At 49.4% G+C, this 26,012-nt stretch overlaps 1 protein-coding gene across 6 annotated transcripts in view; it reads right to left on the bottom strand.

The window, feature by feature from the left end:
* The window catches only part of shrprbck1r (sharpin and rbck1 related), a 90,589-nt gene that overhangs the window by 35,846 nt on the left and 28,731 nt on the right, over positions 1-26,012 (bottom strand). For 5 of the 6 annotated variants that reach the window (XR_009512554.1, XM_059971591.1, XM_059971589.1 and 2 more), the window contains exons 4-8: positions 21,749-21,890; positions 19,384-19,474; positions 10,107-10,404; positions 8,295-8,425; positions 7,280-7,450 (exon numbers count right to left, since the gene is read on the bottom strand). Coding sequence is in view for 5 of the 6 variants with exons in the window: in XM_059971591.1 (XP_059827574.1) it covers positions 7,280-7,450; positions 8,295-8,425; positions 10,107-10,404; positions 19,384-19,474; positions 21,749-21,890 (833 nt within the window). In the remaining variant the exon portion in view is untranslated. The remainder of the gene's footprint in view (positions 1-7,279; positions 7,451-8,294; positions 8,426-10,106; positions 10,405-19,383; positions 19,475-21,748; positions 21,891-26,012) is intronic. The other variant, XM_059971590.1, reaches the window with a different exon arrangement.

Genomic DNA, 26,012 nt, shown 5'->3' with positions numbered 1-26,012 from the left:
TCTGGATCCCTGCCCCCTGCACATCTAGTTTAAACCCCCCCGAGCAGCACTGGCAAACACTCCTGCAAGAATGTTAGTACCCCTCCAGTTCAGATGTAGACCGTCCCTTCGAAACAGATCCCAATGTCCCTGGAACAAAGACCAATTATCCAAAAACCTGAACCCTTCCTTCCTGCACCATGCTCTCAGCCTCGTATTAATGTGCATAATCATTCTATTCTTCGCCTCACTCGCACGTGGCACAGGTAGCAATCCCGAGATTGTCACCCTGGAGGTCCTGCCTTTCAGCTTCACTCCTAACTCCTACATTATCCAACTTCTATTAAGCTTTAGATGACGGACCGCCACCCTGACGTTCTCCTGTAAAAAGTTTTGATACAGTTTTGAATTCATTTTTCCCTCAATGATTGCAAGCTGTCAGGTCCTGAGGCAACAAAGCAGCCCCAAACCATGATGCTCCTTCCACTGTGCTTCACAGTTGGATGAGGTTTTTGTGTTGGTGTGCAGTGCCCCTTTTCCTCCAAACATAACAACTTGCATTTCTGCCAAAAAGTTCAACTTTTCTCAGATCTGTCCACAGAACATTGTCCCAGAAGTGTTGTGGAGTATTCAGAGGGTATTTTGCAAACTTGAGACATGCAGCAATTTTTTTTGGAGAGTAGTGGTTTCCTCCGAGGTGTCCTTTAGGCCATAAGACATAGGAACTATTCACCCATTGAGTTGCTCCACCATTCCATCATGGCTGATCCCAGATCCCACTCAATCCCATACACCAGCCTTCTCACCATATCCTTTGATGCCCTGACCTATCAGGAAACTATCAACTTCCACCTTAAATGTACCCACAGCCGTGGCCTCCACCGCAGTCCGTGGCAGGGCATTACACAGATTCACCGCTCTCTGGCTAAAAATTCTCCTTATCTCTGTTCTAAAAGGTCACCCCTCAACTCTGAGGCTGTGCATTCTAGTTCTGAATACCCCCACACAACCTCTCCAAATCCACCATCTAGTTTTTCCATGAACATCATTCCTGTTCAGTGCTTTTCTTACAGTGGACACATGAACAGAGATTCCAGCAAGTTCTAGAGATTTCTGCAGGTCTGTTTGCTGTTACCCATGGGTTTTCAGCTCCTTCAGCACTGCATAGTGTACTCTTGGTGTGATCTTTGCAGGACGCCCACTCCTAGGGAGAGCAACAACAGTACTGAGTTTCCTCCATTTGGAGACAATTTCTGATGAACACTAATCTTTAGAAATGCTTTTACAGCCTTTTCCAGCTTCATGCTTCTTTACGATCCTTCTAAGGTCCTCTGAAAGTAGTTTTGATCAAGGTATGGTGCACATAAACAGATCTTTCTTAAGAGCAAGCTCTGCCAGTAACCTGACTTTGTGTGTCTATTAATAGAGCAGGTCTCTTCTACAACTCACACCTCCGGTCTCATCTCATTGACTGGAACACTTGACTGCAAATAGCTTTTGTAGAAGACATTACCTCAGAGGTTCACATACATTTATGAACCTAGACAGTGATTGTTTAAATGATGTACTCAGTAGTGACGGGAAGTAGTACAGTTGTTTGTGTGTATTAGTTTAGGCAGATTGTCTTTCTCTATTATTGTGACTTCGATGAGGATTAGACCACTTATTAATGAAGAAAAACAGGTCATTTCAAAGGGTTCACAAATTTTTCCTAGCAACTGTACCTAACTGACTCAGAACTGGGAAGGCGACAGAAAATATACACATGGAGACACAGACAAACATGTTTGTGTTCCTTAAAGCTCGGGGTATTGAAATGAAAATTCAAAGCTGCTCACAATCTTTTGAAGAATTAATAAAGGAGAATGGTTTTCCCGAGGACACAGAATTTAGCTGAACAGGAAGGAGAATCTAATTCACATTTAACAAACAATTGTCAGGGTCACAGGGAAGGAGCTAGGAACCTGGGCAAGATGGGCAGGTACACAAATAGGGAAGGTGTAGAGGGTTATGGGCCAACTGGGACTAGCTTAGATAAGCAAGGAGCAGTTATACTGAAGGGGTCTGTTCCCATGCCATGTGACAGGCACTAGACTCCCCACCAACACAGATCGTCAAAAGGTAGCGCTTCCATCATTAAGGACTCTAACCATCCAGAACAAACCTTATTTCTGTCATCAGGGAGGAGATACAGGAGCCTGAAGACCCACACTCAACAAGGCCTTCCCCTTCATCAGATTTCGGAATCGTCCATGAACACTACTTCATTATTCCTTTTGGTTTTGGACTATTTACTAATTTCATAATTTATAGTAATTTCATGTCTTTACACTGGACAACTGCTGCAAAACAAATCTCACCTCAGAGGGTTGTAAACTCAGGCAGCTCCATCATGGGCACTAGATCATTAAGGTAATCTTCAGAAGGCCATTCAGCATCCATCACCCTCACCACCCAGGACATGCCCTCTTCTCACTGATACAATCAAGGATGGCTTACAGGAACCTGAAGAAATGCTCTCAATGTTTCCTCCTCTCCGAGCAACACATACAAAATGCTGGAGGAACTCAGCAAGCCAGGCAGTCTATGGAAAAATATACAGTTGACATTTCAGGATGAGAACTAAACCATCGACTGGACTCTTTTCCATAGAAGCTGCCTGGCCTGCTGAGTTCCTCCAGCATATTGTGTGTGAAGCTCAGATTTCCAGAGTTTGAAGATTCTCTCTTGGGATTCTCCTCTCCACTTTTTGATTTCTGAACAGTTCATGAACACCACCTCACTATTTGCACAACTTATTTATTTTTTATACCTGGAAGGTGGTGAAGCAGACTCGGTGGGTCGAATGGCTGCATTCTGCTCCTGCGTCTTACAGCAATTTGTTATGCTTGCACTGTGTTGCTGCCATCAAAATTCTCAACAGTGATAATGATTCTGACTGTAACTTGGGCTAACAATCAGCTTCCTCGTGTGTTAAATCTATGAACTCCTACCCGACCTGAGGTGGGACAGGACTCAGGCAGAACCAAAAATACAAACTGAAATTAAACAACCAACAATAATTCACAGAGTGTTTTGACTTTAATTTGACCATAAAAACAAACAACAAAATAGAGACTTTAGGCTAAGATTTCTATAATTTTACATTCTGGGAGTAATATACATGCTGTGTGCCGGCCGGTTTTGAAAGCTCTCAGCGGTGCGTGGGTCATCCGTGCGGCCCTGTGCTGAGGTTGATATGTGGGGGCAGCTTCAGAGTCTCAGTACTGGTAAAAGCTGGGAACGTCCTCCCTCCTCGCCGCACCAGTGGATGGGTGAGGGGAGCTGCAGGTCAATTGGAAGACGGCAGCCTGTCAGTCCCTGCCGGGGTCAGTTTGAGCTGGTCTAAAGTGGGCAACCACGCCTCCATTCTTCCTTTCTCCTGTTGATTCAAACAAAAAGCAAGAGGAGAATGAATGAATGGCAGGAGCCTGGAGACTGTCCTATACAGTGTCTATTAAGACCATTGAGTCAAGTTCTGCTCCACCATTCCATAATGGCTGATTTATTATCCCTCTCAACCACATTCTCCTGCCTTCTCCCTGTGACCTTTGACACCCTGACTAATCTAGTACCTGTCAATCTCTAAATACACCCAGCGACTTGGCCTGCATGTGAATTCCACAGATTCACCACCTTCTAGCTAAAGAAATTCATGCTCATTTCTTCGAAAGGGCCTTCCTTGCATTCTGCCGCTGTGCCCTCTGGTCCTAGACATCCCCACCGTAGGAACATCCTCTCCACACTTAGGCCTTTCAATATTCAGCAGGGTTTATGGGATTTCCCCTTATGCTTCTAAACTCCAGTGAGTACAGGCCACAGCCATCAAACACTCCAGAGAGACTGAGGGGTGTGGGCATATGATTCCCTGAAAATGGAGACAGGTAGGTAGCATGGTGAAGAGGGCCCTCGCCAGTCAGGGCAGTGAGTACAGGAGTTGGGACATCATGTCACAGTGATTCTCCACTGGTAGTATTGTGGGCAGTTCTGGTCACCAGCTACGAGGATGTCATTCAGCTGGACAGAGTGCCAGAAGAACTCACAAGGATGTTACCAGGTCTGGAGGGCTGAAGTTTGCAGGAGAAGCTGAATAGTGACTCTTTCATGCAGTGAAGGAGGGTGAAGGGTTTCCAGTCGTTATGCCAAGGACCAATACCATTAAGCAAGGGGTCAGTGGACACCCTGTTGTAGAGGTTTATAAAATGCTGAGGGGCTCAGATGGTTCAGCTTAAAGTGAGAAGGGGAAGACCTGGGCACCACAGTAGTGTTGCAGTTAGTGTGACACCGTTACAGCTCAGGGCACCGGCATTCGTTCAACTTCAGCACCGTCCGTAAGGAGGTTCGTACATTCTTGCCACGACCGCGTGGGCCTCCTCCCACATTCCAAATTCGTATCAGTTAGTAGGTTAACAGGGCATTCTAAATTGTCCTGGGCTTAGACTCATGTAAAATAGCAGCTGGGCAGTGCTGTTAGGGCCCATTTCGCACTGTATCTCCAAATAAATAAAAGGTATGTGAGGGGTACAGAGGGTGGTGGGCATGTGGAATGAGTTTCCAGAGGTGGGTACAATTATAAACTTAAACACTTGGACAGATCCATTAGAGGATAAGGGTCAAATGGGATTGCTCTGCTGGGCAGTTTGGTAGGCAAGGACAAGTTGACCAAAGGACCTGTTTTCGATGTTGTGTGACTCTGTGACTAAGAATCTGCTCATTTCAAAGTGCCAAGGTAGAGATTTAATGCTCACTGGGGCTAAGAGAAACAATCAGAGTGCATCAGGGACACACAGGCCCGCTTGCCAGCTGGTTACAAGCAAAGTTAGTCTGGTACGTGGGTGTACTGTCAGACTGAGAATTTGTCAGCACAAACATCGTTGTGCTCTGTCCCTGAAACTACAAACACCAGCAAACAGTAAGAGGAGCCATTTGTGTCTGCTAGGCATGGAAAGAGGCCTTTCAGCTCAATGACTATACTGACCCAGGTGCCTGCCCCCATGGTTTGGCCTGCATCCCTCTATACCTTTCCTATTCACGTTCCTGGCCCTGAGCCTTGATCCCTGCACCACCTTCCTGCAGTGACCCCACACTTCGTGCTCCTTTCTTATCCAACAATTTATCAACCGATTTCTGTCACCCAGGGATTGGAAATTACAGCGTTCAAGGATCAACTTTATCCACTGCATACATTTTCATTTTTGAAATTTGCTGTGGCCTGTTGGCACAAGTTTAGGACCAGAATCAGGTTTATTAGCAGTTGCTTATATGATGTGAAATTTGTTTTGTGGCAGCAGTATATTGCAAAGACAAAAAAATTACTGTAACTTGCACACTTAGTGCAAAGAAAAGGAATAACGATTTTGTGTTCATAACTCTGCCATGGACAGACACAAGTCCAGCTGCGAGAGGAGAAGAGTTGAGAATAAGATCATATGATATAGGAGCAGAATTAGGCCATTTGGCCCATTGAGTCTGTTCTGTCAGTTTATTATGACATGCACTTCCCCACCATGTATTCCATCTGCTACTTCTTCGCCCATTCCCCCATCTGTCCATGTCCTTCTGCAGCTTCTCTAGTTCCTCAAAACTACCTGCCCCTCAACTTATCTTAATATCATCTACAAACTTTGCAACAAAGCCAACAGTTCCGTCATCAAAGTCATTGACATATAATGTGAAAAAGAGCTGGTCCCAACACAGACCCCTGTGGAACATCACTAGTCACTGGCAGCCAACCAGAAAAAGCTCCCTTTATTCCCATTCTTTGCCTCCTGCCAATCAGCCACTGCTTTATCCATGCTAGAATCTTTCCTGTAATATCGTGGGCTCGTAGCTTGTTAAGCAACAAGCTACACCTTATGCGACACTTTATTATGTGCATACAAGTAGCCCGAAACCACATCCTTAACAAACGACTCTCAGCGTCTTCCCAACCACCGAGGTCAGACTAACTGGCTTATAACCACCTCTCCAGTGGTCTGATACCCACTCTCAACTCTCTTTTACACTTTATGTATCTGAAGAAACTTTTGGTATCCTCTTTAATATTATTTGCTAGCTTACTTTCATATTCCATCTTTTCCTTCTTAATGTCATTTTTTAGTTGCTAGCAAGCCCATCCTGTACAAGCCCAGTCACAGAAACACCAACAGAAGCTCCGAAGACCTCATCCCTGGGAGAGGAAGGGTCTGACACCAAGAAGATGGGCTACAGCTGGGGACAGTGTGAAACACTGAATCAGGACAGAGGGCTCTGGCGAGCTGCTGTCTGTGGCCTTAGGGGTGATGGGATTAAGTAAGTTAATGGGCAGCTCAGAAATCTGATGGTGAAGGGGAGGAAGCTGTTACTACTATTTAGATTAGTTCAGCACAGCATTGTGGGCCAAAGGGCCTGTTCCTGAGCTATACTGTTTGATATTCATTCTGGGCACAGATCACCCACCTCACTCGCACATAACAACCTCTAAACACCATGATCATTTTCCAGGCACTGACACACACCTGAGGACCTATTACTGTTGGTATATAATAGCAGGCTCAACTCCATCCCAGTGATAGGGAGGTTTTATTGCTGCTATGGATGCTGGGTAACACATACGCCATTAGTGGGATGCTCGGGGGCGTTTCTGAGAGCCCAATCGATGCCAGTGCGTATGGTTCAGGAAGATAGTTTCACTTGCTTGCCTCTATTGGTCAAAGCATTAAGTTCAAAAGTCAGGAAGTTATGTTACAGTTTTATAAAACTCTGGTTAGGCCACATCTGGAATATTGCATACAGTTCTGGTCACCACGTTATAGGAAGGATGCAGAGGCTTTGGAGAGAGTGCAGAAGAGGTTTACCAGGATGCTGCCTGGATTAGAGGGTGTGTGCTATAACCAGCAAACGGGTTGATTTTGCTGGAGTGGTGGAGGCTGGGGGGAGATCTGATGGAGGTTTATACGATTATGAAAGGCATAGATAGAGTAGACAGACAGTTTCTTTTTCCAGAGTTGAGGGCAGGCATTGAAGGTGAGAGGGGGTAATTTCAAAGGAGATGTGAGGGGCAAGTTTTTTTCCTCAGAGAAGTGGGTGAGTGGAATGCGCTGCCTGGGGTAGTGGTAGAGGCAGAGACATTAGAGACTTCTAAAAGACTTTTAAATAGGCACAGGAATGTGAGGAAAATGGAAGGACATAGCCATTATAGAGGCAAAAGCGACTAGTCAGCCATTTGATTACTAATTTAATTGGCTGTGGGTGAAAGGGCCTGTTCCCTACTGTACTATACCTGCTGTGATCTCAGCAACGCCTCCTCCTGCAGCATCCGACAGAACTCCTTGTCGCCGAGTGCGTACTCCTCCGGCACCACGTAGTCCTGCGGCCGGGGACTGCTGCACATTTCACAGCCAGGCCGCGTGGGTTTGTTTATGAAGGTACACTGCGCGCAGGCCCAACCTTTCTGTCAGACAGAAAGAAAAAACACCGTGATTGAGGAGGCTTGGAGAGAACACCGTCACCTTACAACATCAACAGGAGCAGGAGGAAGGCATTTGCCTCTCCGTGTCTGCTTCCTCCACCTCCACTCAACACGGACGCAGGGCATTCAGCCATCAGGTGCATGCCGACCACCGGACACCCGTCTCCCAGCACTTCTACACATGAGCATTTCAAGCCGACCACCGGACACCCGTCTCCCAGCACTTCTACACATAAGCATTTCAAGTTTAGAATAGATTAGATTAACTTTATTTATCACAGTTACAGTGAAATGTGTTGGTTGTATCAATGACAGACACAGTCTGAGGGTGTGCTGGGGGCAGCCCGCAGGGGTCGCCTCACTTCCAGTGTCAACATAGCATGCCCGAACTTACTAACCCTAACACTTATCGTAGATCTTGGAACGTGACAGAGGAATCCCACACTGTCACAGGGAGAATGTACAAACAGCGAGGTTTCAACCTGGGTCACCGGCGTAAAGCATCACACTAACCACTAAGCTACCTTGCTGGTGGAAATGCTGTCCATGACCCAGCATCGACAACTCTCTCCCAAGTGTGTGCCACAGACTCACACTCCCTTGGTGAAAGTCCCCTACTAATCCCCAGAAAATCTCGGTAACAAGCTGTCAGAGGGAGGTAGAGGGGGGTTCAACATTCTCCGCACTTACAAGACACACGGACAGGTAACGGCTAGGAAAGGATTAGAGGGAAATGAGCCAAATGCAACTTGGTCAGCATGAGGGGTAAGGCCGAATAACGACCATTAACACGGTGAGAATGTTGCCCGGATTTGAGAGTACCTACCTGCATGGGAGAAGGCTGCTGCAAGGGCTGGCTCCTTGCCTCCTGTGAGACAAGTGGGTGATGTGACAGCAGCTCCGGATTGTTACTGGCGTCCATCCTTCCCTCCCTGTGCATCGCAGCTACTCCACCTGCTGGGGCACACACAGACTCACCAGTTACCAACTCCTTTCTGAAGCTAGCGTGTAACACCTCCAATCAGAGCTAAACGAAGAGAAATTCGTTCCGCAGCAGCACAGTGCAAAGACAAAAATTACTATAAATAACAAAAATAAATATATAGTGCAGAACAAAACGGAATAATGAGGGACTGTTCATGGATTCAGAAATCTGATGGTGGAGGGGAAGAATCACTGAGTGGGTGTCTTCAGGCTCCTGTATCTCATCCCTGATGGTAGCAACGAGAAGAGGGCACGAACTGGTTGATGGGGTCTTTAAAGATGCAATTGAAATTGGTTTATTACTGTCATATGTACTGAGTTACAGCGAAAAGCTTGTCTTGTACACTTTTTATACAGAACAGATCACTTACACAGTGTGTTGGTCTAGAATAAGGTAATATAAGAACATAAGAAATAGGGGCAGGAGTCAGCCATCTGGCCCGTCGAGCCTGTTTCGCCATTCAATGAGATCACGGCTAATCTGGCCATGGACTCATCTCCACCTACCTGCCTTTTCCCCATAACCTTTAATTCACCTACTATGCAAAAATCTATCCAACCTTGTTGTCAATATATTTACTGAGGCAGCCTCCACTGCTTCACTGGGCAGAGAATTCCACAGATTCACCACTCTCTGGGAAAAGCAGTTTCTCCTCATTTCCGTCCTAAATCTACTTCCCCAAATCTTGAGGCCATGTCTCCTAGTTCTAGTCTCACCGACTAATGGAAACAACTTTCCTGCCTCTATCTTATCTATCCCTTTCATAATTTTAAATGCTTCTCCTCTCATTCTTCTGAATTCCAGCAAGTACAATCCCAGGCAACTCTTTCATAGCCTAACCCCCTCATCTCTGGAATCAACCTGGTCGACCTCACCAGTACCCTGTACAGTTGCAGGATAATCTTCCTGCTCTTAAATTTAATCCCTCTGGCAATGAAGGCCAGCATCCCATTTGTCTTCCTGATAGTCTGCTTACACTTGTAAACCAACCTTTTGTGATTCATGCACAAGCACTCCCAAGTCTCTCTGCACAGCAGCAAGCTGCAATTTTTCACCATTTAAAGAATAATCTGCTCTTCCGTTTTTCCTTCCAAAATGGACGACCTCACATTTACCGACATTGTACTCCATCTGCCAGACCCTTGCCCACTCTTAACCGATCTATATCTCTCTGCTGCCTCTCTGTATTTCTGCACAATCCTGTAATCGGGCCTGCAACCACGCTGGAAGGGCCTGTAACCGTGTTGTGTCTCTAAATAACATAAAGTGGGCAGCAACAGTCCCTCAGTAGAGGTGTTCAAAACCAGGGGGCACAGATTTAGAGTGGGAGAGAAAAGATTTCAAAGGGACCTGACGGGCAGATCATTCACTGAGAGGTGGTGGGTGTGTGCATTGAGATGCTGGAGGAAGTGGCAGAGAGACTTACAACGGTACCATTGAAGGTTAGGAACATGGAGGGGCAGGGCTTGGAGCGATGAAGGAAAGTTCATTCTGCCTTCATTGGGCAGAATGAAGTGGATTAGCTGGGTGGGTGTTTTGATCCGCATGGTCTGGTTAGACCAAAGGCCTGTATCTGTGCTGTACTGCTCTACAGTTCCAGAGAGACACCTGTTGACTGCACTTTAACCCTGTGGATTAGATGAGGTGACGCACCTTTCACTGTAGGTAATCTGCTTGGTAACGTGTTACAACTCCTCCTCTCACTGGCCGGAAGACTCTCCCTCCTGAAGAAGTCGGTCAGCGGCTCCCCGTTGGACATGACAGCAAAGGCCTGGTCCTCCTCGTACTGATGCCGTGGCAGGCCGGCCATCTTGGCTGACAGCAGATAGAGGAAGGCTGGGTCTCCATCCCTCTTCACCCCGTACGAGCTCAGAGTCCTGTGGTCAGCCGCCAGGCACTGTCCGATGATCCAGCGCTGGACGCTGGGGTGGAACCCGAAATCTTGGAACACCTAGCACACAGCCAACAACAGCAACATTTCACTGATGGAGCACCTTTGAAGACGGCAGTGCAGAGTCTGCAACCAAGCCTTGAGGCGACAGGGTGACCGATGGCCAACAGTAAAGCTGTGGGGTTTGTGACAGGAAATTTCATGGTCAAAGAGCCTTGGCACTTCTGGCTAATATTGCAATGGAAATCCACGTATATCAGGGATGTAACATGTCACTCCATCCATAAGAGGTGGGATTTCCTGCTGGCCACCCACTGCAACTTGACTTCCCCTTCCATTGTGGCAGCATGTGGCCACCTCTACCGCCATGAGGAGGCCATTTACATATTGGAGGAGCAGCACCTCATTTCATCTGGGTAGCCTCAAACCTATTGGCATGATCATTGAGTTCTCTTACTTATAGTCATTTCTTCCCATTCTGCCCTCTCACCTGTCCATCACCTCCCTTTGGTTCCACCCCTTCCCTCTCTCCCACTTTCTCTCTCCTCTCCTATCAGAGTCCTCCTTCTACCTACCACCTCTTAGAGCTTCTCAATTCGTTCCCCCTCATCCACCCTCCCACCTTCCACCTCACCTGGTCTCACATTTCACCTGCTTTCATACTCGTCCCTCTCCCCCCCCTACTTCCTTATTCTGGCTTCTGCCCCCTTCCTTTCCAATCCTGGTAAAGGGTCACGGCCCAAATAGTCAACTGTTTATCCCTCTCCATAGATTTGGCCTGATGTGCTGAGTTCTTCCAGCATCTTGTGCCTGTTGCTTAGACAATGGTGTCCTGAAAGAGATGTCACACATGGAGCGGGTGGTGAAGGTGCCTTCAGGCACGCTGGCCTTCATCAGTCAGGGCATGGAGTATAGAAGTCAGGGTGATGACACATTTGGAATATTGTGTTCAGTTTTGGTCACCCTGCCATTGAGCTATAAAGAGTGCAGAGGAGATTTATGAAGATGTTGTTGGCACTTGAGGAAATGAAGAGAGACTGAGCAGGTTGGGAAATTCTTCACTGAAGTTCAAGGGTGATCTTATAGATAAGTACAAAATCATGAGGGCACAGATAGGGAGAACACACACAAACCTTTTCCCCACAGGTTTGGGGAATCGAGAACTGGCACAGTTTTAAAGTGAGAGGGGAGAGAGTTAATACAAACCTGGGGGGGGGGGGGGCAACTTCTCAGCTAGAGGGTGGTATGCCCTGGTAGCGTAGCAGTTAGCATGGTGCTATTACTGCTCGGGGTATTCTGCACTTCGGAGCTCACTTCTGGGATAGTTCTATAAGGAGACATTTCATTCTCCCTGTAGAATGTTTCCTCCCACGGTCTAAAGACGTACTGGGTGGGTTAACTGGTCATTGTAAACTGTCCCATGATTAGGTTAGAGTTAATCAGATTTGTTGGGGGGGGGGAGGGTACACAGATTGGCTTGAAGGGCTGGATAGGCTAACTCCACACTGTATCACTAAGTAAAATACAAACTTGGAATGAGCCGCCACAGGAACTGGTTGACAACATCTAAAAGGTACTAAAAGATGACAGGGAGATGGACAGGAAAGGTTTAAAGGGTAATGGGTCAAATGCCACCAAATGGGAATAATACAGATGAGAATCTTGATCAGTATATACCAGTTGGGCTGAAGGGCCTGATTCTGTGCTATATGACTATATCTAGCATTTCCCTTTTATCAACAAGAACTTTAGTAGTAAAAGTTGTTGTATCTGTCCAAACAGGGACAGTGAACCTTTTTGAGAGCGTGTGACCAAACTGATGATAATAGAGTCATAGAGAAGCACAGCACAGAAACAGTCCCTTTGGCCCATCTAGTCCATGCCAAACCATTTAAAATGATCTGCACTGGGACCATAGCACTTCTCTTAAATGCTGAGTTCAAACCTGCATCCTCTGGCAGCTCATTCCACACTCACCACCCTCTGAGTTTACAGCTTCCCCTCATGTTCCCCTTAAATATTTCACCTTTCACCCTTAACCCAAGATCTCCAGATGCAGCCTCACCCAACCTCAGTAAAAAAGTCTGCTTGCATTTACCCTATCTATACCCCTCATAATTCTGTATATAAGTCTATAAAATCTCCCGAAAAAAATTCTCATGTGCCGTGGTAATTTTGAGCAGAGATTACCACCGATTAATGAATTGGTAACAATTATTCTGGACTTTTTTTTAATATAAGGAAAAAGGACGAGTCCTGTTGCTAACGAGAAAATCTGCAGATGTAAAATCTAAGCAACACACACAAAATGCTGGAGGAACTCAGCAGGCCAGGCGGCATCTAAGTACAGTCGATGTTTTGGGCTGAGACCCTTCAGCAGGACTGAAGAATAAAAGATGAGGTGGATTTAAAAGGTGGGGGGGGGAGAAAGAGAAACACAAGGAGATAGGTGAAACCGGGAGGGGGAGGGATGAAGTAAAGAGTTGGGAAGCTGATTGATGAAAGAGATACAGGGCTGGAAAAGGGAGAGTCTGAAAGAAGAGGTCAGAAGCCGGAAGGCAGAGGGAAGAAAGAAAAGGGGGGAGGTGATGGTCAGGCAAGGAGATGAGGTGAGTGAGGAAACAGGGGATGGGGAATGGTGACGGAGAGGGGGGTTCGAGAAATTGATGTTCATCGTTGAATCTCTGCTTCACCATTCCCCATCCCTCCCCACCATGTAGATTCACCTGTCACCCGGTGGTCTCTCTCCTCTCCCCCCACCTTTTAAATCTACTCCTCAGCTCTTTTCCCTCCAGTCCTGGCAAAGGGTTTTCAGCCCAAAACATCGCTGTACTTTTTTCCATAGATCCTGGCTGGCCTGCTGAGCTCCTCGAGCACTTTGACTGCGAGTCTTGTTGCTAATTTCTGTTTATTTTTTTTACTATTATTAAAGGTACAACAGAGAGAGATTGAAATAAGTGAAGCATTTTAGCATATTATAGGTGGAGTTTAATGGACCGAGGGGAACACTGCATGCCACACGACATCTTACGCAGGCCTGCCATAGATTCGCCACCAGTGTCTTATAGAAGATACTTCGACAGGTACACGGATAAAAGGGTTAAAGATATCAGCCAAATTGGACTAACCACTGGTCAGCGGGGACACCTTGGACCAAAAGACTCATTTCCCTGCTGGTAAGTTGGCAAACACAAAACATTCTGCAGAAGCAGGAAATCTAAAACAACATACACAAAATGCTGGAGGAACTCAGTGGGTCTACAGGGAGGGATAACTGTTGAGCCAAGATCCTTCATCAGAACTGGAAAGGAGGGGTGCAGGAGCCAAAACAAGAAGATGGGAGGCAAAATGACAGGTGAGAGGTGAGATCAGGTGAGGGGGAAGATGGAAGAGGTAAAGGGTTGAGAAAGGAACCTAATAGGAGAGGACAGTGGACGGTGGGAGAAAGAGAAAGGCAACCCAAGGGAGGTGATGGGCAGGTAAGCAGAAGGGCAAGAGGGAGCCCGAACGAGGAGTGGAGAATGGCAAATTGGGTTATTATTGTCACATGTACTGAGATGCAGCAAAAAAGCTTGTCTTGCACACTGTTCATACAGGTCAGATCACTACACAGAGCATTGAGGTAGAACAAGGTAAAACAATAACAGAATGCTACAGCAAAAGACAATAAGGTGCAAGGCCATAACAAGAGTCCACCTTTTCAGGGTTTTTCCACTGAGGTTGGGTGAGACTACAACTGGAGATTATGGGTTAAGGGTAAAAGGCGAAACGTTTAAGGGGAAGATGAAGGGGAACTTCTTCACTCAGAGCGTGCTGAGAGTGTGGAATAAGCTTCCAGCTGAAGTGGTGGATGCTGGTTTGATTTCAACATTTAAGAGAAATTTGCATAGGTATGTGGTTGGGTGGGGTATGGAGGGCTGAGGTCCTAGTGCAGGTTGATGGGAGTAGGCAGACTAATAGTTCAGTATGAATTAGATGGGCCAAAGGGCTTGTTTTTATATTATGATTCTCTGACTTTTATTGTACTAGGGAACCTGTTAACTGTCTTATAAATGCAGGATAAAAGCTGTATTGAGCCTGCTGCATAATAATATTCTCTCTCAATATTTTTATTAGTTCCTGCAAAAGGAATGCAGAGCACAAGAAGATATACAAGTCAAAACAAAACCAAATACATTGTATTAAAAATACAGTTACAATCACAAAACCCTGTATTCATAAAAATTAAATTAAATCGTAATATTGAAATATAATAATTTTGTTATACAGAAAAAAAATCTTATCCCACTACCAAAGTCAGAGATGCAAGAGGGGGAAAACCCTTATCATATAATACAATATATTATGAACCACCATCTGAACTTTAACAACAAAGGTTTTGAAAATAACTCAGAAATGGTCCCCACAATGTAAAAAGTCTTGGCGAGATTCAAAAACTGAACATCGATCTTTAAATTTAAACATGACTATGTGGCGACCCATTTCCTGGCACATCTGAACCGACTCACAATTAGATAGCCTACGGGGTTTGCGAGCACAGAGCTTTGGAGCCTCTGCGCCACGGGGAGCAGGTTGAGGGAGGCTTAAAAGTGAGGCTGAAGATTTCGAATAAAGTTTTCTCCTTCGACTGCAGTTACCGACTCCGTGTCGTAATTTTAGCGCTGCGTGTAGCACACCGCTACAATTGGTGACCCCGACAGTCCAAACGATTTTTGGACCAGCAATGACCGACGCCGCCTCTGTTCATGCGGTTTCGTTGAAACTGCCGGGTTTCTGGACACAGCGCCCGAACCTATGGTTCCAGCAAGCCGAAGCCCAATTCCACGTTCGCCAGATCACCTCAGAAGACACCCGCTACTACTACGTGGTGAGCTCCCTCGACCAGGACACAGCGGCCCAGGTCGCGGAGTTCGTACAGTCGCCCCCGGTAGACGGCAAGTACACGGAATTCAAAGCCCTGCTCCTCAGGACTTTCGGACTCTCACGGCGCGAGCGGGCTGCCCGTTTACTGCACCTGGACGGCTTGGGAGACAGACCTCCATCGGCTTTAATGAATGAGATGTTGTCTCTCGCCGACGGACACACACCCTGCCTCATGTTTGAGCAGGCATTCCTGGAGCAGCTGCCCGAGGACATACGCCTGCTGCTGTCCGACGCGGATTTCAGTGACCCCCGGAAGGTGGCAGCCCGGGCAGACTTGCTGTGGAACGCCAAAAAGGTGAGCGGGGCGTCCATCGCACAGATCTCCCAGCCACGCTCCTGGCAGCAAACCAGTCCAGGCCCAGCCGCAGAGCCCGCCAACCCCCGGCCCAATAAACACTGGTGCTTCTACCACCAGCGGTGGGGCGCAGAAGCCCGCCGATGTCGCCCGCCCTGCAAGTTCCCGGGAAACTCTAGGGCCAGCCGCCGCTGATGGCTACGGCGGCTGGCCATCGGGATAGCCTCCTGTATGTGTGGGATAGAAGGTCGGGACGCCGGTTTTTGGTCGATATTGGGGCTGAGATCAGCGTTTTACCTCCGACGAGTTACGACACCCGCAGCAGGGCACCGGGTCCCCCCCTGAGGGCCGTGAATGGCAGCACAGTAAGGACCTATGGCACCCGTCAGGTGCAGCTACAGTTCGGCTCCAGCCAGTTCACGTGGGACTTCACACTGGCCGCCGTAGCCCAACCGCTTCTGGGTGCCGAGTTTTTGCGGGCTCACAGCCTACTGGTCGACCTGCCCAGGAAGAGACTGGTACACGCCGAGACCTTTCAGACGTTCTCCCTGGGTGCAGCCCAGTTGCCAGCCCCTCACCTCGGCTCCATCACGCTGTCCGACAACGACTTCACCAGGGTCCTGGCGGATTTCCCATCGGTTCTGGCACCGCAGTTCACAGCGGCCATGCCCAGGCACGGCGTACAGCACCACATCCCGACCCAGGGACCACCCCTCCACGCCCGCGCTCGGCGGCTTCCCCCAGACAAGCTCCGACTGGCGAAGGAGGAGTTCCAGAGGATGGAGGAATTGGGGATCATCCGGCGGTCCGACAGCCCATGGGCCTCCCCCCTGCACATGGTGCCCAAAGCGACGGGGGGCTGGAGACCATGCGGCGACTACCGCAGGCTGAACGAGGCTACCACACCGGACCGCTACCCTGTGCCGCACATTCAGGACTTTGCAGCAAACCTGCACGGCGCACGGATCTTCTCCAAGGTAGACCTCGTCCGAGGGTACCATCAAATCCCAATGCATCCTGACGACGTCCCAAAACGGCTCTCATCACCCCGTTTGGCCTTTTTGAGTTCCTCCGCATGCCGTTCGGCCTGAAGAATGCCGAACAGACGTTCCAGCGGTTAATGGACGCAGTGGGACGGGACCTGGACTTCGCGTTCGTCTATTTGGATGACATCCTCATAGCCAGCAGCAGTCATCAGGAGCATCTGTCCCACCTCCGTCAACTCTGCGCCCGACTGAGTGAGTACGGTCTTACAATCAACCCCGCCAAATGCCAGTTCGGACTCGATACCATTGACTTCCTGGGCCACAGGATTACTAAAGACGGGGCAACCCCTCTGCCCGCTAAGGTAGATGTGGTCCGCCTCTTTCCCCGACCCACCACGATCAAAGGCCTTCAGGAATTCGTAGGTATGGCTAATTTCTACCGCCGCTTCCTCCCTTCAGCTGCCCGGATCATGCGCCCCCTGTTCGCCCTGATGTCGGGTCCAAGCAAGGACATTACCTGGGACGAGGAGTCCGCCGCCGCTTTTGTTCAAACGAAGGAAGCTTTGGCGAATGCCGCAATGCTAGTACATCCCAGAATGGACGCCCCTACCGCCCTCACAGTGGACGCATCAAACACGGCAGTCGGTGGGGTGCTGGAGCAACTCATCGCAGGTCGCTGGCAACCCCTGGCGTTTTTCAGCAAACACCTGCGACCACCTGAGCTCAAATACAGTGCTTTCGACCGGGAACTGTTGGCGCTCTACCTGGCAATCTGGCATTTCAGGTACTTCCTAGAAGGTCGGCCCTTCACCGCGTTCACGGAACACAAACCGCTTACCTTTGCATTTACGAAAGCGTCCGACCCCTGGTCATCCCGCCAGCAACGCCACCTGTCCTACATCTCTGAATACACGACGGATGTCCGGCACGTCTCGGGTAAGGACAATGTCATGGTGGATGCGATCTCTCGCCCTACCGTTCATGCCCTTTCCCAAGGGGTAGACTTTGAGGCACTGGCAGAGGCACAGCAGGTAGATGAGGAGATTCCGAGTTACAGGACTGCAGTCTCTGGTTTGCAGTTCCAGGACCTCCCCGTGGGCCCGGGTGAGAGGACCCTACTCTGTGACATCGCCACCGGCCAGCCCCGTCCAGTCGTCCCGACAGCCTGGCGGCGCCGCGTTTTTGACTCCATTCATAACTTGGCGCATCCCTCCATCCGGACAACTGTCCGGATAGTTTCCAGCAGGTTCGTTTGGCACGGACTCCGCAAACAGGTCAGTGAATGGGCCAAAACGTGCATGCACTGCCAGACGGCCAAGGTGCAGCGGCACACCAAAGCCCCACCGCAGCAGTTCCATCCCGCCCACCGGCGTTTCGACCACATTCATGTGGATATCGTGGGCCCCCTGCCAGTGTCGCGCGGAGCGCGTTACCTCCTGACTATCGTGGACCGGTTCACAAGATGGCCAGAGGCGGTCCCGCTCACCGACACCACCTCCGAATCTTGCGCCCGAGCCCTGATCGCCACCTGGATATCTCGCTTTGGTGTACCAGCCCACATTACCTCCAACAGAGGCACCCAGTTCACCTCCAGCCTGTGGTCAGCTATGGCCAGCCTTTTGGGGACTCAGCTGCACCACAACACTGCCTACCACCCACAGTCGAACGGGCTAGTGGAGCGTTTCCACCGTCACCTGAAGTCGGCCCTCATGGCCCGCCTGCGAGGAGCCAACTGGGCGGACAAGCTTCCCTGGGTCCTACTCGGCATCCGCACAGCGCCCAAGGACGACCTGCATGCCTCGTCGGCCGAGTTGGTATACGGCGCGCCCCTGGTCATCCCCGGGGAGTTCCTACCAGCCCCAAGGGGGCAAGAGGAAGATCCCGCAGCAGTACTGGGCAGACTACGCGAGAAGCTCGGTAACCTGGCCCCCATACCCACTTCACAGCACGGGCGGCACCAGACCTGCATACCCAAAGACCTACAGAACTGTAAGTTTGTGTTTGTACGAAGGGGCGGGCATCGGCCACCGCTGCAGCGGCCATACGAGGGGCCGTTTATGGTGCTCCGGAACAACGGGTCCACGTTCGTGCTGGACGTTGGGGGGAAAGAGGAGGTTTTCACGGTGGACCGCCTCAAACCGGCCCATGTGGACCTGGCGCAACCGGCCGAGTTTCCGGCACCTCGGCGCAGAGGCCGACCTCCCAAGCAGGTTCTGGCCCAGACTGTGGACATTGGGGGGTGTATCGCCGGTTCTGGGGGGGGGTTATGTGGCGACCCATTTCCTGGCACATCCGAACCGACTCACAATTAGATAGCCTACGGGGGTTTGCGAGCACAGAGCTTTGGAGCCTCTGCGCCACGGGGGGCAGGTTGAGAGAGGCTTAAAAGTGAGGCTGAAGATTTCGAATAAAGTTTTTTCCTTCGACTGCAGTTACCGACTCCGTGTCGTAATTTTAGCGCTGCGTGTAGTACACCGCTACAACATAACATCCCATAACCATTGATTATAACCATCCTTCCAAGCAAGAGCGCACTCCTAGCTATGAGAAGTAAAAGCCAAAATAAAGTCTCCAATAAAGTCTTTTCCTCCAACAATACCAATAATTCTCAAACATATTTCCATTTTGTAACCCACTCTTCAAAATGTTCTGCTACCGATCACTGACTGATCAATTCCAACATTCTCCCAGTTGACAGACAGACAGATAGACATACTTTATTGATCCCAAGGGAAATTGGGTTTCATTACAGCCGCACCAACCAAGAATAGTGAAGAAATATAGCAATATTGCTGCCTGAAGCTGCCCCCAAGCACAGAACCAGCGGTTAATTACCTGTTGCTTTAATGTGAAGATGGTGGCGTAGGGAAAGATCTTCACAAGAATCGTGGCAGAAGAGGTGGCGTCCTCCACTCCGACTCTCAGACTGGGGAGAAAGGAAGAGGGAACATTGCTTTAGACACGTGGATCACTGAACTTGCAAGTCTCCCAGCCTGCCACACTTTCCGATCCTTCCACACCATTCGGCCACTTCCCATACTGGTTTCGAGTTCCTGGGTGCCAACATCTCTGAATATCTATCCTGGGCCCCAGCATATTGATGCAATTACAAAACAGTGGCTATATTTCATCAGGAGTTGGTACATCACCAAAGACTAGCAAGTTTCTACAGACGTACCGCTGACAGCATTCCAACTGGTTGCATCACCGTCTGGTATGGAGAGGCCACTGCACGGGAACAGAAAGCACTGCAGAAAGTGATAAACTCAGCCAGCTCCATCACTGGCACTAGCCACCCCAGTATTGAGGACATCCTCAAATAAATGGCATCCAGCACCAAGGACCCCTAAAACCCAGGACATGATATAGGAGTCTTAAGAAATATGGTCAATGTTTTAGGAACAGCTTCTTCCCCTCCACCATCAGATTTCTGAATGGACAATGAACCCAGGTACACTACCTCACTATTTTTACAATACTTTTTTTAATAAACATATATATTTCTTACAGTAGTTGAGAGTATATTTTGTGCCTTGCTCCGTACTGCTGCCACAAAACACCATACTTCACAACGTATGCAGTGATAATAAAGCTGACTCTGATTCTGAGAGTCGGAGATTGGGTAGGGTGAATGTGTTATTACCCAGGGACTGTAAACTGACAAGGCTCACATCCACACAGTCTGGGGGCCCTGACTGGAACTTCACCACCATGTTTTGCAGTACGATAGTGTAGCGATTAGCGAATCCAGCAATCTGGGTTCAATTCCAGCCACTCTCCGTAAGGACTTTGTATGTTCCACCAGTGACAAACTTCATGACATATAGTTGAAAAAAAAAGTTTGCACCCTTTGAAATTACCTGGTTTTCTGCATTAATTATTCATAAAATGTGGTCTGTCCTTCATCAAAGTCACAATAACAGACAAAACACAATCTGCCTAAACTAATAACACACAAATAATTGTACTTTTCATGTCTTTATTGAGCGCATTATTTAATCATTCACAGTACAGGTTGGAAAAAGTATGTGAACCCTTGTATTTAATAACTGGTAGAACCTCCTTTAGCAGCAATAATCTCCATCAAACGTTTCCTGTAGCTGCTGGTCAGATTTGCACACCAGCAAGGAGGAATTTTACACCATTTCTCCAAAACTATTTCAGTTCATCATTATTTTTGGGATACCTTGCATATCTTCAGGTCATGCCACAGCACCTCAATGGATTAAGGTCTGGACTCTGACTTGTCCATTCCAAAATATAAATTTTCTTCTTTTTAAATCATTCTGTCGTTGATTTACTCTTGTGTTTCAGATCATCGTCTTGTTGCATCATCCAACTTCTATTAAGCTTTAGGTGACTGACTGCCACCCTGATATTCTCCTGTAAAAAGTTTTGATACGATTTTGAATTCATTGTTCCCTCAATGATTGCAACCTGTCCAGGCCCTGAGGCAGCAAAGCAGCCCCAAACCATGATGCTCCTTGCACCATGCTTCACAGATGGGATGAGGTTTTGGTGTTGGTGTACAGTGCCCCTTTTCCTCCAAACATAGCAGTCTGCAGTTCTGCCAAAGAGTTCAGCTTTTGTCTCATCTGTCCACAGAACATTGTCCCAGAAGCGATGTGGAACATCCAGCTGGTCTTTTGCAAATGTTTCTATTTTTTTGGAGAGCAGTGGCCTCCTCCACATCGAGAGTATTGCATACATTTCTGGTCACCCATTATAGGAAGGATATTGAGGCTTCGGCGAGGCTGCAGAGGAGGCTTACTAAGATGCTGCCTGGATTAGAGGGTATATGCTGTAACAATACATTGGACAAGCTTGGGGTGTTTTCTCTGGAGCAGTGGAGGCTAAGGCGAGATCTACTAGAGGTTTATAAGGTTATGAGAGACATAGATAAGAGTAGAGAGACAGGGTAATTTCAAAGGAGATGTGAGGGCAAGTTCTTTTTTTTTAAAACGTAAAGACTGGTGGGTGCCTGGAATGCACTGCCTGGCGCGGAGGTAGAAGCAGGTACACCAGAGATGCTTAGATAAGCACATGAATTGCAGGAAAATGGAAGGATATGGACATTGTGTAGGAAGAAGAGGTTAGTTTAGTTGCCCATTTAACTACTAATTTAATGGTTCAGCACAACATTGTGGGTGGGGTGACCGGTTCTTGTGCTGCACTGGTCACAGCTGAAGTCTACACTTACCTGATCTGCTGGCTTGGATAGCAAACGTCCTTTAGGGAGGCTGCCATGCAGGCTTTCTGCCGTGCGAGAATCACTGCACACTCTGACGACAAGGCACAATCACCTGCTTCTATCGCCCGGGCCAGTCGCAAAATCAGATCCTCTACAGTTACAGACAACAGACGTTTCAGTTGGAATTAATAAAAACAGAAGCAAGACACCCAACAACACTAATGTCATAAAAAATGTCTCATTACAGGGACTTCACTGGATAAACACAGCTCCGTCCATTTCATCCCATCACACACTCCTGGGGTCAGACACAGAGTGAAACTCCCTCCACACTGTCCCATCACATACTCCCTCCACACCATCCCATCACACACTCCCGGGGTCAGACATAGAGTGAAACTCCCTCCACACTGTCCCATCACACACTCTCGGGGTCAGACACAGAGTGAAACTTCCTCCACGCTGTCCCATCACACACTCCCGGGGTCAGACACAGGGTGAAACTCCCTCCACACTGTCCCGTCACACACTCCCGGGGTCAGACACAGAGTGAAACTCCCTCCACACCATCCCATCACACACTCCCGGGGTCAGACACAGAGTGAAACTCCCTCCACACCGTCCCATCACACACTCCCGGGGTCAGACACAGAGTGAATCTCCCTCCACACCGTCCCATCACACACTCCCTCCACACCGTCCCATCACACTCCCGGGGTCAGACACAGAGTGAAACTCCCTCCACACCATCCCATCACACACTCCCGGGGTCAGACACAGAGTGAAACTCCCTCCACACCGTCCCATCACACACTCCCGGGGTCAGACACAGTGAAACTTCCTCCACACCGTCCCATCACTCACTCCCTCCACACCGTCCCTTAACACACTCCCGGGGTCAGACATAGAGTGAAACTCCCTCCACACGGTCCCATCACACACTCTCGGGGTCAGACACAGAGTGAAACTCCCTCCACGCTGTCCTATCACACACTCCTGGGGTCAGACACAGGGTGAAACTCCCTCCACACTGTCCCATCACACACTCCCGTGGTCAGACACAGAGTGAAACTCCCTCCATACTGTCCCATCACACACTCCCGGGGTCAGACACAGAGTGAAACTCCCTCCACACCGCCCCATCACACACTCCCAGGGTCAGACACAGAGTAAAACTCCCTCCACACTGTCCCATCACACACTCCCGGGGTCAGACACAGAGTGAAACTCCCTCCACACCGTCCCATCACATACTCCCTCCACACCGTCCCATCACACACTCCCTCAACACCGTCCCATCACACACTCCCGGGGTCAGACACAGAGTGAAACTTCCTCCACGCTGTCCCATCACACACTCCCGGGGTCAGACACAGGGTGAAACTCACTCCACACTGTCCCGTCACACACTCCCGGGGTCAGACACAGAGTGAAACTCCCTCCACACCATCCCATCACACACTCCCGGGGTCAGACACAGAGTGAAACTCCCTCCACACCGTCCCATCACACACTCCCGGAGTCAGACACAGAGTGAATCTCCCTCCACACCGTCCCATCACACACTCCCTCCACACCGTCCCATCACACAATCCCGGGGTCAGACACAGTGAATCTCCCTCCACACTGTCCCATCACATACTCCCGGGGTCAGAAACAGTGAAACTTCCTCCACACCGTCCCATCACTCACTCCCTCCACACCGTCCCATAACACACTCCCGGGGTCAGACACAGAGTGAAACTCCCTCCATACTGTCCCATCACACACTCCCGGGGTCAGACACAGAGTGAAACTCCCTCCACACCGCCCCATCACACACTCCCAGGATCAGACACAGAGTAAAACTCCCTCCACACTGTCCCATCACACACTCCCGGGGTCAGACACAGAGTGAATCTCCCTCCACACCGTCCCACCACACACTCCTGGGGTCAGACACAGAGTAAAACTCCCTCCACACCGTCCCATCACACACTCCTGGGGTCAGACACAAAGTGAAACCCCCTCCACACACTCCCGGGGTCAGACACAGAGTGAAACTCCCTCCACACCGTCCCATCAAACACTCCCGGGGTCAGACACAGAGTGAAGCTCCCTCCACACCGTCCCATCAAACACTCCCGGGGTCAGACACAGAGTGAAACTCCCTCCACACCGTCCCATCACACACTCCAGGGGTCAGACACAGAGTGAAGCTCCCTCCACACCATCCCATCACACACTCCAGGGGTCAGACACAGAGTGAAACTCCCTCCACACCGTCCCATCACACACTCCAGGGGTCAGACACAGAGTGAAGCTCCCTCCACACCGTCCCATCACACACTCCCGGGGTCAGACACAGAGTGAAGCTCCCTCCACACCGTCCCATCACACACTCCTGGGGTCAGACACAGAGTGAAGCTCCCTCCACACCGTCCCACCACACACTCCCGGGGTCAGACACAGAGTGAAACTCACTCCAGACTGTCCCATCACACACTCCCGGGGTCAGACACAGAGTGAAGCTCCCTCCACACCGTCCCACCACACACTCCCGGGGTCAAACACAGAGTAAAACTCCCTCCACACGGTCCCATCACACACTCCCGGGGTCAGACACAGAGTGAAACTCCCTCCACACTGTCCCGTCACACACTCCCGGGGTCAGACACAGAGTGAAACTCCCTCCACACCGCCCCATCACACACTCCCAGGGTCAGACACAGAGTAAAACTCCCTCCACACTGTACCATCACACACTCCCGGGGTCAGACACAGAGTGAATCTCCCTCCACACCGTCCCACCACACACTCCTGGGGTCAGACACAGAGTAAAACTCCCTCCACACCGTCCCATCACACACTCCTGGGGTCAGACACAGAGTGAAACCCCCTCCACACACTCCCGGGGTCAGACACAGATTGAAACTCCCTCCACACCGTCCCACCACACACTCCTGGGGTCAGACACAGAGTCAAACTCACTCCAGACTGTCCCATCACACACTCCCGGGGTCTGAAACAGAGTGAATCTCCCTCCACACCGTCCCATCACACACTCCCGGGGTCAGACACAGAGTGAAACTCCCTCCACACTGTCCCGTCACACACTCCCGGGGTCAGACACAGAGTGAATCTCCCTCCAGACCGTCCCATCACACACTCCCGGGGTCAGACACAGAGTGAAACTCCCTCCACACTGTCCCATCACACACTCCCGGGGTCAGACACAGAGTGAAACTCCCTCCACACCGTCCCATCACACACTCTCGGGGTCAGACAAGAATGAAGCTCTCTCCACACCGTCCCATCACACACTCCTGGGGTCCGATATGTATTAAGCTCCATCCACACTGTCCCATCACACACTCCAAGGACAGAAAGCCCTATATGCAAGGAATATTTTCTGACTCCCACTCAATCAGGTCTGTGTCATACAGGGAAACCATTGCTGGTTACCCAGTCTAATCCAACATCCCAGTAAGATGTTCCCTCTGTGGAGCAAAGCCAAACGCACACCCCTTCAAATAACTGAAGCTTTCTTGTATCCTTTCCATTTATTGATTGAGGTACAGTGAGGAACTTACGGCCCTTTAAGCCACGCCACCCAACAACCCATCAGTTTAACTCTAACCTAATGACAGGACAATTTTCAATGACTATTTAACCCACCAATTGGTATGTCTCTGGACTGTGGGAGGAAACCAAAGCACCCAGAGGAAACCCACATGGTTATGAGGAGGACGTGCAGACTCCTTACAGAAGATGCTGGGATTGAACTCTGATGCCCTGTGCTGTAATAGAGTTGCATTACCCACCACACCACTGTCAGTTCTGCATATTCGATAATGTGGAAAGGGGCTGTTAATTATCCTGAAGCAATTTTTTTGCGAGTTAAGGACGTTCATAAGTGAAGAGAAATAATGTATATTCCATCTGGGCAGCCTCCAACCTGATGACATGAACAAAGATTTCTCAAACTTTTGGTAATCTCCTTATCTGCCCATCTCCTCCCTCTGGTCCTCCTCCTCCTTCCCTTTCTTCAGATTGCCCTTTCTCCAGCCCTTTATCTCTTTCACCAATCAACTTCAAAGCTCTTTACTTCACCCCTTCCCCCTCTCCCTCTCCCACCTATCACCTTCTACCATACTTCCTCCTCCTTCCCCCCACGTTCTTCCACAGACTGCTGATCTCATTTCTCCAGTCCTGAAGAAGGACCTCGGCTCGAAACATCAACTGTTTATTCCCCTCCATAGGTGCTGCCTGACCTGCTGAGCTCCTCCAGCAT

The sequence above is a fragment of the Hypanus sabinus genome, chromosome 6 (genome assembly GCF_030144855.1).
Source record: "Hypanus sabinus isolate sHypSab1 chromosome 6, sHypSab1.hap1, whole genome shotgun sequence".
In the NCBI taxonomy this organism is placed as follows: domain Eukaryota; kingdom Metazoa; phylum Chordata; class Chondrichthyes; order Myliobatiformes; family Dasyatidae; genus Hypanus; species Hypanus sabinus.
This window is presented reverse-complemented; position numbering and strand designations above follow the sequence as displayed.